The 11,390-nt window shown below is 41.9% G+C and overlaps 1 protein-coding gene across 1 annotated transcript; it reads left to right on the top strand.

The window, feature by feature from the left end:
• The first annotated feature begins 8,018 nt into the window (after nucleotides 1-8,018).
• On the top strand, nucleotides 8,019-11,132 carry kcns2 (potassium voltage-gated channel modifier subfamily S member 2). The gene is made up of 2 exons (XM_085472986.1): nucleotides 8,019-8,490; nucleotides 8,768-11,132. Exon 2 carries the CDS (start codon nucleotides 8,770-8,772, stop codon nucleotides 10,207-10,209), a length of 1,440 nt encoding a protein of 479 aa, XP_085329112.1. The 5' UTR covers nucleotides 8,019-8,490; nucleotides 8,768-8,769; the 3' UTR covers nucleotides 10,210-11,132.
• The last annotated feature ends 258 nt before the right edge of the window (nucleotides 11,133-11,390 follow it).

The raw sequence follows: 11,390 nt of genomic DNA, 5'->3' as shown, positions 1-11,390 counted from the left end.
CAAATAAATAAATAAGAATCATCATAACAAATGGGCATGCAGACAAGTCCGGCTACATCAGTAGGACCGCATCTAATCTCTATTCAGTCTGGGTCCAGCTGTGAGTAGCTCCACATCCCAGTCAAAGGGTTGAACTGAGATACATCGCTGTGTCGTCTTTTGTGGCATCTTTCTGATCCGCGTCTGTGAAGAGAAGAGTGTTTGTCTCTGCACAAACAAAATTAGCTTGTGCAGATGGGGCTGCTGCCTTCTTTTGAGTATGAGCAGTCTGTCTTGACACATATACATGCTTTTCATGATCAGAGGGAACTATGATATTTATAGCTGCAAAAACGTCTTTAAAATGGACTGAATATGCTGTTTCTCTTTCATCCCTGTCATTTACAGACACTATTAAAATAATGGATTCTCATATTGAACATAATCCACTTAAGATTGCTCTTTTCCAGACATGGTTTTCTCACTGTGGGATGTCAGTGAGACCGGGTATCCTTAATATGGTCACCTATGGTCACATTTAAAACTCTCAGGTTGACCTCATATATTGATTGGCACATTGCTAACATCAGACACAATTAGTGACAAATTACTGCAGTTTGCATCTTGATATCCAGTACTGGACACTTGCATTGAGAGACAGATCTTACAAACAGTTATAAAATGTACAATTTAAAAACTCATTCTTGGTATCAATACACTTATAACTGATTTTTTTTTTTTAAAGGCAATTAAACAACTTAGAAGCTTTTTGTGCAAATCAGTTTCAATAAGATGTATTATAAAGTTATTCTGAAGTATTCTGGTTGTCAAGAAATAATAATGGTTTACACAGAAATAAGTGATACTAACACACCAACTATCTACTCCTCCTCACTTTGGTAATTTGTGGTGGCCGGTCAGATTCCCGAGCAGAGCCTGTGTAGTTTACTGGTAATGTTTATCATCAGTATAACACTGAGCAGCATTAGTAATGGACTCAAAGTAGATGAAAACATAGAAATACGAGAAGTCTCCACATCATTAAAGGGTTGAGGACAGTCAGTGTTTTAATGTGAAAGATGCGGTGGACCAGCTCCCATCTGACTAAACCCAGAACTACATAAAGGTGAAGCGCAGAAATAAACACTGGTATCTGTGCACTAAACACTCATTTCCTTGTGTGGGCAGACCTCTACCTTGTGCACAATATGTTATTGTTCCAATTACTATCATGTATCTGAGTCTGTATGTAGGTCAACATGCTGCAAGTGTTCCACATTATTCCATGTTAATGCTTGATACCTGAGCCAATTTGTGCTTGCCATGTTCAGCGTGTAGACTCCAGCCAGATGGACACAGGCTTAGTAATGTGTTTAATATGTTTTATGTATAGTTACTGGACTTCAACTTACACTCATACTCTCAGAGCTGGGAGCAGAAGAATAAGCGTCTCCGATTTCCATCTGTATTCATCCTGCTCCTTCTCTGTCTGCGCTCTGTCCGGAGTCAGCCAGCTCTCTCTGCCATAATAATCAAGAGCCGTTTGATGTGATTACTGTGGCGTGAAGTGGAAGACGATTGAAAGCACATTTTATTTCACATGTTGAAATAACATGACTAAATAGATTCTCCCTCTTTACTATTTCCATAAATCTCCTAGGACCCTGCTGGTTTATCCATCAGTGCTGGCAGAGATTTCGAGTGAGCTTTGAATGACAACCTTTGTCATGGATACAGGGCCGTGACATTTTCCCCAGTGGTTGCTGACCCCCCCCGCCCAGCGAGGCTTCAGATGACACACTGATGTTTTCAGTCAAAGATGAGGTCAACACACTGTTGAACTCTGACCTCTAATAGAGAAAGATGTTGGCAGACTGAAGCGGGGAAAGATATGGATGAAGAATAAAAGATATATGTGAAGGGGGAAAAGAGGGATATAAAATGTTAAGAGAGACACATAAAAACAGCGAGGTTTGGGAAAGAAAGCAAAGGAAAGAGAGATAAAGGCAGCCAAGCAAAAGATAGGGAGCAGCAGATTTAGTCAACACAGACACACAAAAACTCCTACACGCTCACACTTGAGCCTGCACCTCAGGCTTTAAAAGAAAGAATAGACAGATAACGGCAGCCATATGTTTTTCTTTCCTTGTTGTCTGTCTCGTTCTCATTCTCTCCTCTCTATGCATGCTTTATGTACACTTTGCTTTATCTTCTTCAAATTAGCTCGCTTACCAATAGGCAGCAGAAAATGTCTCTCTTAGGAGATAAATGTACCGCCTCATCTCGACCATGTGGGTATGATTACTGAATATGAAATTCAAAGTTGAAGAATTGAAACTGGCAGAATGATTAACAGCTCTGTATTTAATTCAGACACACTGTAAATTGTCTCAAAGGTTTAAAGTCGTGGCTTAAAATTCAAGCTGTCAAGCATTTTAATGCAGAGGACATTTTATTTTCTTTATCTACTGTTCAGCTGTTTTGGTTAAGACATAAAAATAAAGCTGTCTATTATTTTATGATTAAATTTATAGCTCCATCAAAAGATATGAGATGTGAATGAAAGCTCACCAAGAGTGCACAGAATGAAAATGGGAGTGATTTAAAGTTCAGGAGGCATTTTATTGAGACTTTGAAAAACAAAGGCCTGCATATATGTGTATATATGTGTTTTTTGTCACAGTTTTTGCTCCTCCTGAAGAGCCAGCTGACTAACTACAGTGCACTGTATCTAGATATTTGAACTGTTGTTTGTCAGAGTTTAAAGTACAGGAATATATTTATCCGAGTATGGCATTTCAGAGCAAAATATGTGCCTCACATCATTTATTTGACAGTTCTTAAACAGTCTAGTTTATGATTTTATGTGAATTCATATAAAATCACAGACTTATGAGTGGATTTTGACCTTTTAGCTCATTATCTCTTACCAAAAAAGTAGCTGTCGTTGGAGAAAGCCTGACCTTTTAGGCCTAAAAGGTGAACATATTTTGGATGTCAGGGAGACAATTCTCTAAACTTTTTTAGGTGATTATAAAATATGTTTGCCTATGAAAGCACATTTTCTGCATTTTACAAGCAAATGCAACAAATAGACAAAAATCCCCAAACATGTCCCTGTGATGTGCTGTCATTAATCATGTCAGAAGCCCTCTCATGTGTCTTGTGAGCCTTTGGAGACAGCCTGACCTTTTAGGCTAAACTGCCTAACTGTAAACAGCGGTCTAATAATTCCCACCTCGATCTGCAACAACACCAAAGACTATTAAATCACAGATGCACTGGTGCCGATATCCCGATGTAAGGCAACTGCAAGAGACATTTTTTGTGCAGATTTTACACTTCATACTCTGATAATACTTTTCATAAATAAAGATCGTTCACTTTTTCACTTGTGTATCGTTACTTCAGTGTACTGGGAGTGGATAGTACTTCCTCCACCTTTGCAGGTTTCTAATAGCTGACTAAACCAAACATGGAATGAAAAATGAGACTTAAGGATTGATCTAGAAAGTGCGATCTGCTTTCATCGTGACAGAAGATCTAAAGAGACTTGTTGAGGAACAAGTTACGGGCAATAGTTCATCTGCTACAAAAGCGGCACATTAAACCCAACCATGCGAGTGAAAAATGAACCAAAAGCAGCCTGTTCTGATGAAAAGCAGAAGGTGAATAATCGGCAGATGATAGTCTTTTATCACAAATAATTTAGCACAAAACTGCCCCAGTAATCCTGAACAAAGTCCTAACGTCATTTGCTATTACAAACATCAAGCTTGCTCACCAACGTTAATTAAATCCAGGGAGGTGTATGTGTGTGCTGTCGGAGATAGCATTCAAGACCGATCAAGCTTGCAGAGTGAGGAGGCACCTATATTATCACCTAAATCAGATACCCTGCACAGAAAATGGGCCTTTTCCAACACGTGTACACACACACACAAATAAAACTGACTGCCCTCTAATCCCAAGATGCTGACATCTAAAGCCATCCAAATGCAAAGACATGTTGCTGAATACATTAGCTTTAAAAGGCACTCCTGCACAGTGAGAGGAAATACTATAAGAAATAATCAAATAATACAGACTACAAAAAACAAGGAATCACAGTCAACAGAGGATGATACCGAGGCAGTCAATGAGATCCTGCTGAATGATGATAATGATAGACTAAATAGGATTATACCCACAGCACTACATTCCCATGCAAACACAGATGGATCCCACAAGCGAAAAGAGAAAGTCTGTAATTTTGCAATATTGTAATCAGCAGAGAGTGGTTGTTTGTCCTTTCTAGGCTCTTGTTAAGCTTTCCAAATCCTGCAGAGCTGCTGTGAGAGGGTGTCAAGGATCTGCAGAGGCCCACAAGATGATCTATAATACCGTCATATAGAGCACTTTTTTTGGTTTTCATAAAACCCTAAAAGCAGAATGACAATGCAGTGCATGAAAGAAACTGTAAAGACCCAATCTGTTATGGCAGTCTCATGAGTTTGCACACTCATGTTAAGCTCCAATTGTTGGGCAAAAAAAACGTGATGAAATATTAATGTTCTGCCTGCTTGGGGAAAAATATGGCAGGGAAAGATCTTATTTAGTTGTAAACAGTTCCAGTGCTGCCTGTGGCCATTATATTTCCAAACAAGTGCTGCAATACAATACAGTGAGTAGGAAATTGCATCCAATGCTCCTAAATGTATTTCAAATTGGAACTAAGGCCCGGTATCTTCAACAAGATGGCCAGTAAATGATGCTGGAAAGAACGAAAGCTAAAACGATGGTAGTGGCACGAGCTGGGGGAGAAGTAGATGCTGTCAAAGCTTTCACTAGATTCAACAGAGCTTTATAGCGGCAACTTATAAGTTTGTGCTGCGATGGAAAACTTCAAACAGCACAAACCAATAATGCTCTATTTTTCTTGTGGATTGATTCGACAGCTTAGTCACAAACAATTTACCTGCATCAAACCTTTTTTATGTGCAAAATCTCTCGTGACAAAGACCTAACTGATGGTATACCACTAAGAATTCGCCCAAGAAAAGGCAGCTTTTTCTCTGCAGGCACTATCGCCTTCATTAGACATGCTGCCATGTGTGAGACCAAACCTTCAGCTCTTAATCAATAAAACCAGGGATGCTGGGCAAGGACCTTAGCTCAGCCTTTGATACTGTTAAGGTTCAAAATATTGGGGATGGAGACAAGAGAAAAAACCACAATAACAACACTGGTCCGGCCGGGTTGAGTCAAACGATGATTTTAATGAACACACGCGTGGGAGATGGACACTGATGCAGACAGCCTCAAAATCTCAAAATGGTGGAGCATTGCTCAAACTCTTATAGCCTCTGGTGCCTCCACCTTATCATACAAAGCCTAAACATTCACATGCTTTCTCTCACACAGCGCCTAAGCTACGACCTTGGCTCCCTGTTTATCTGCTCCTGCTGAAATGGGGCAGAAAACTCCAGCACACTCTGTTCTCTTCTACTCAGACAAATTAGATTTCTTATAACTCAGCAGTATAATGCATCATAAAACAATATCATTCATTCACAACAAGTCAGCAATTTAATGTAATGCAAATCAGTTTAACTAATGCAATAGTTATCAGCTTCTTCTAATTCAGGAGAATAATGCAAACTAAAACTACATAATAATTCACAATCTTTAATTCGGGGTATAACATGGCATAAAATAATATTAGAATCTAACAATACCGTTGACCATCAGATCTTAATCCATCGCTTAAATTGCATGGTAGGGATATCTGGATCTGTTCTAAAGTGGTTCACCTCATTTCTGGAAGACAGGACGCTCCTAGTTTCAGTGGGAAACTTCCAATCAGACGTGGCGAAGTTTCTATGTGGAGTCCCACAAGGTTCGGTTTTAAGCCCCCTGTTATTTTCACTATATATTCTTCCCTTAGGCCGGATCATTAGCGGTTTCAAAAATATTTCTTATCACTTGTATGCAGACGACATCCAATTATACATTTCTTTTAAATCTTGGGAATTAGACAAGCTATCCACTCTTATGGACTGTCTTAAGGAAATTAATCTTTGGATGACAAACAATTTCCTGCAACTGAACGCAGACAAGACCGAGTGCTTAATCCTTGCCCCAGAGAATATCAAGCCCCAAATTAGTCAACATCTGGGTGCTTTTTCATCGACAATAAAAGCCACTGCTCGAAATCTTGGGATAATTTTCGACCAATCTTTGTCCTTTGACGTTCATATTAAATCCGTGACCCGCTCCTGCTTTTTTCACTTAAGAAATATTGCCAAACTCAGGACTATTGTCTCCACAACCGAACTGGAGATGCTTGTCCACACCTTTATTTCCTCCCGGCTAGACTATTGTAATGCACTTTTCTCCTGTGTATCTAAGGCCTCACTAAATCGGCTCCAAGCGGTTCAAAATGCTGCAGCAAGGCTTTTAACCCACAGCAATAAATTTTCCCATATCACTCCTATACTAAAATCCTTGCATTGGCTTCCGATTGGGTATAGATATAAGTTTAAAATCCTCACCTTTACGTTTATGTCTCTACAAGGTGAGGCCCCCATCTATATCTCGGAGCTTCTCAAACCCTATTCTCCGAAGCGGACTCTTAGATCCACTGATAGTGGTCGTCTATCTATTCCACGGACTCGTCTGAAAACAAAGGGGGATCACACTTTTCAAACCCTGGCTCCAATACTGTGGAACGGTTTACCCTCCTCACTACGCACCATCGACACGGTGGCCTCTTTTAAAAAACAGCTTAAAACTCATCTGTTTAGACAGGCATTTGGGTAATGTTAATGCGTAATATGTTGTTTTATTTTATATTTATATTGTACTATTGCTTGTTTGATATGCTTTTATATTTCCTCTATGTTGCTATATTGTTTGTTTGACATGTCTTCATGTGAAGCACTTTGTAACAGCGTTTTTGTCTTAAAAAGTGCTATATAAATAAATTTTACTTACTTACTTACTTACATACATCTGTGCAAAAATAACAACAGAGGGCATTCAGGACGCGTACAAGGTTTCTCTCTAGTTCAAAAAGGGCTATTTCAGCCTAACATGAGCAGACAGCCTCGAGATTTTGGAAACCCAGTTCATTTTACTCATCATGATAGTTTCTTCTCAGTCTGTTATTTTGGTGTCTTCTGTGATGCTGATGGAGCTTTAGAAATTTGATGCACTAGAAACTGAAGGCCTTACTTTGGCTTTCTCAGTTTGGGCCTTGAGAATTCTTACAAAATCGGAAAGTGAATTTTAGGGTGTGTGCATTTATCTAGTTAGCAAGACAAAAACGAGTCACATGAAATGAGGCTGGAGCTATAGCAGTCATAAAAATCAGGACATATTTATGGCTATTTTGGCCATTTAAAGATTTTTGTTTGTTTGTTTGTTTTTTCATTTATGTTAGCTGAATGGTGTGTGTGTGTGTGTGTGTGTGTGTGTGTGTGTGTGTGTGTGTGTGTGTGTGTGTGTGTGTGTGTGTGTGTGTGTTTGTGAGCGTGTATTTATATCTGTGTGGGGATCAAAAATTGGAAGTTTACTATACTTGTGGGGACCAACAGCCATTATGGGGGTCAAAATCCAATCCCCACAAGTTTGAAGGGATTTTTAAGACTCAAAATATGGTTTTAGTGACAAGGTTACGGTTACGGTTAGGGTTAGGCATCCATTTTTCATGGTTAGAGTTAGAGTAAGGGGCTAGGGAAAGCATTATGTCAATTAAATGTCCCCACAAGATATGAATACCGTGTGTGTGTGTGTGTGTGTGTGTGTGTGTGTGTGTGTGTGTGTGTGTGTGTGTGTGTGTGTGTGTGTGTGTGTGTATTTTTATTACGGTAACAACATCAAACCTATATGCTACCACATTTGCTGGCTCCAAAAAGCCACTCTCCAGTTATTGTGATGTTGTGTCTGCCTGTGTGTGCGCCTTCGTTGGTTGGCTACTCCCTCTCTACCCGAATCTGCACCTCGCCCTTCAGCACAGTGATGCTGAGATCACTTCGGGAGGGCGGTGCAGAGGGAGAGCTACGTGTTGCTGCTCAGCAACAGATAGAAAGGAGAGAGAGAGAGAGAGAGAGAGAGAGAGAGGAATTCCCTCGCAGAAATAAAAGCGTCTGCCAGGGCGTGTATCAGTTCCTATGGTTCCCAGAATTTCCTGTGATAAGTGTAGCCGATACCTGTAGCAGGAGGAGGGGGAAAGCCCAATGGATGAAGGATGTAAGGGCTGCCATCTACAACAAGCCTTCGGGTATATTTGAAGATCTTTGCCTGGAGGCGAAATTATATTTGATATCGCGCCGACTGCGCTTGAAATAGGCGTCCACCTCTACCAAATAAACCTGGCACAGAGCCGCTTCTCTGGAATCCAGTGAACAAAGGTCTTGGCGTTTGTTGCAGGCGCGCAGGTTACCCACAAACTAAAACGTGCCATCACTGGAGCTGAAATGCTGTTGAGTCTTCTTTCCGGAGGATTCGGTGAACTGGACGCGCTTTAAAGTAAGTTCTTACAGTTGTCTTTGTTTCGGCGCGGCTAAAGCCGAAATCCTTCCTGTTTTCTTCTCGTTTATTTCATAGAACCCACGTGGCTCTAACATAGGCTCATCACTTTGGTCTTTCACATTTAAAAACAAGGTTTATTAGCCTGTGAATTGATAAAACTGCAGTTCGAAAAACAAAAACTTCCTCTTGTGTTTTCCGCTTTGTGTCTGCCGTCTGTCGCCCATTCTTTCTGTCTCTCTGTGTTTCGTGTGTCTCTGTGTATTCCTCTCTCCAGATATGACAGGTCAGGTCCTGGGGGAACCGTGCGGCGGGGCTCACACGGATGAAAACGCCGCCATCCGCATCAACGTGGGCGGCTTCAAGAAACGTCTCCAGTCGGACACTCTCTCCCGGTTTCCCGAGACGAGGCTCGCGCGTCTGCTCCACTGCCAGTCTAAAGAGTCCATCCTGGAACTGTGCGATGACTACGACGACACGGAGAAAGAGTTTTACTTCGACAGGAACCCAGCGCTCTTTCCATACGTGTTGAATTTTTACAACACGGGGCGGCTGCACGTCATGGCAGAGTTGTGCATCTTCTCTTTCAGTCAGGAGATCGAGTACTGGGGCATTAACGAGTTCTTCATCGACTCCTGCTGCAGCAGCTCCTACCACTGTAGGAAAATGGACCAGGACCGGGAAGACTGGGATGACCGCAGCGATGAAGGAAGCACCACTTCATCTTTTGACGAGCTGTTGGAGTTTTACAACGACGCCTCCAAGTTTGATAAGCAGCTGTTCGGGAGCGCACGGAGGCGCATCTGGTTGATGCTGGATAACCCCGGCTACTCCGTGGCCAGCCGCATCATCAGCATCCTCTCCATCCTGGTGGTGCTCGGCTCCATAGCCACTATGTGCATGAACAGTATGAGTGAGTTCAGCCTGCTGGACAGCGAAGGCCAGCCAACAGAGGACCCACGTTTCGAATCTGTGGAACATTTTGGCATCGGCTGGTTCACTCTGGAGCTGGTGGCCAGGTTCGTTGTGGCGCCAGATCTGCTGCACTTCTTCGATCATCCGTTAAATGTGATAGACCTGGTGTCCATACTTCCGTTTTACCTGACACTTCTCATAAACCTGGTGGTGGAGAGCAGCCCCGCACTGGCAAATCTAGGACGCGTTGCGCAAGTGCTGCGGCTGATGAGAATTTTCCGCATCTTGAAGCTGGCCCGTCACTCCACGGGGCTCCGCTCCCTGGGAGCCACACTTAGGAACAGCTACAAAGAAGTGGGGCTTTTGCTCCTCTACTTGGCAGTCGGGGTGTCGTTTTTCTCCGTCATGGCCTATACGGTGGAGAAAGAGGATAACGAGGATCTCACCACCATTCCGGCATGCTGGTGGTGGGCCACGGTCAGCATGACTACCGTGGGATACGGTGATGTGGTGCCGGTGTCTATTGCCGGCAAACTAACCGCCTCTGCGTGCATCCTGGCCGGGATCTTAGTAGTTGTGCTTCCGATTACGCTCATTTTCAACAAATTCTCCCTCTTCTACAAGAGACAGAAACAGCTGGAGATCGCAATGAGAAGCTGCGACTTCGACGAGGGGATAAAAGAGGTGCCCTCGGTCAACCTGAGGAATTATTACGCACACAAAGTCAAATCCCTCATGGCGAGCTTGTCAAACATGAGCCGGAGTTCACCCAGTGAACAGAGTTTAAACGAATCAATACACTGAAACAGGACACTCTGTCAGTCAGGTCGGGTGACGCTGTTCAATACATGTGGCCTACCGAGGAGCTCTCCAGAGTGCTGAAATTCTCTGGACTGAGAGCCTGCTTCCTTCCACTGATGTCTGACCGTTTGCCTCTCTGTAGCTCAGTGCAATAATGTGTTCATTTCTGTGTCTATCACAATGAAAAAATAAGCAAATGTACAGCCTGAACATCACGTCTCGCTGTGCACTAATACGGCCGCTCAACAAACAGGCTAAAAATCTGACCCCATCTGATGAAAAAGACAAAGAATGCTGTAGTTGTTTACAGTGTCACACTGTAGTCCACTTTCCAGCTATACATGTTGTATAAGTATGTCTGAAGTAACTGTATCTCTTTCAAAAGAGTCTCGATGTATAATTGTGGTGTTGCAACAGTACTTCAGATGTGTGGTTAAAGCAAAGTGTATTAAATATACAATCAAACAAACAGAAAAATACATGACATACTTCCTTGTTTTTTTAATACGAGAGTTAGGGTCTAACTCCGATCCTGATTGAGGGAACACATGTAAGCCCGAGGGTTGGAAGGGGGATTTATAGCAGCAAAGTGACTGACACAATATCTGAAACAGTTTGACAGGCATGGCAACAGCCATTCAGAGCTGACATGTTGAATAAATCTATTCGCTAAGGATTTGATTTTTTTTTTTTAATGGCATCACCATTTCAGTTCCCAAGAGACAATTTTAAAATATTAATCAGTACATGTTCTAAAAAGACTATAAAACTATGGTCATAAAATAGAAGTTAGTCCACAGTAAGGGAGAACTGAAGAGAAAGTTCAGTAGTTAGTTTATGGTTATCACTGCTCTCCGGAGAATACACCATAGAGATAAAGTTCTAGTTTTACTTATCTCAGTGCTACGTTTCAATTCATTTTTTCACAGAAAGCAATTTGTCTCCAGCCCGTAAACTCAGAAGATGAATGGCTGTGACAAACCTGCATATTTCTTTCTTTTTTTCTCCCTCTTCTTCTTACTGTGTCCAGATAAAAACAAGTTTTATGATCCCACAGGGGGAGCATGCAGCTGTTTGGACCCCTCTCCCTTTTTCTGGTCAGCATTTGCGATAAGGAGCTATCCCACTGGACGCAATAACAGCAGCAGAAATTCAACAGAGAACACTCACTTAGTGTTATTGAT

The sequence above is a fragment of the Copadichromis virginalis genome, linkage group LG11 (assembly GCF_057382275.1).
Source record: "Copadichromis virginalis isolate Kocher_CV1m ecotype Utaka linkage group LG11, C_Virginalis_male_GT1.1, whole genome shotgun sequence".
Lineage (NCBI taxonomy): Eukaryota > Metazoa > Chordata > Actinopteri > Cichliformes > Cichlidae > Copadichromis > Copadichromis virginalis.
This window is presented reverse-complemented; position numbering and strand designations above follow the sequence as displayed.

Bases quoted from the DNA above. Each gene is read 5' to 3' on its own strand.
- kcns2 (XM_085472986.1), top strand. From the start codon at position 8,770: ATGACAGGTCAGGTCCTGGGGGAACCGTGCGGCGGGGCTCACACGGAT.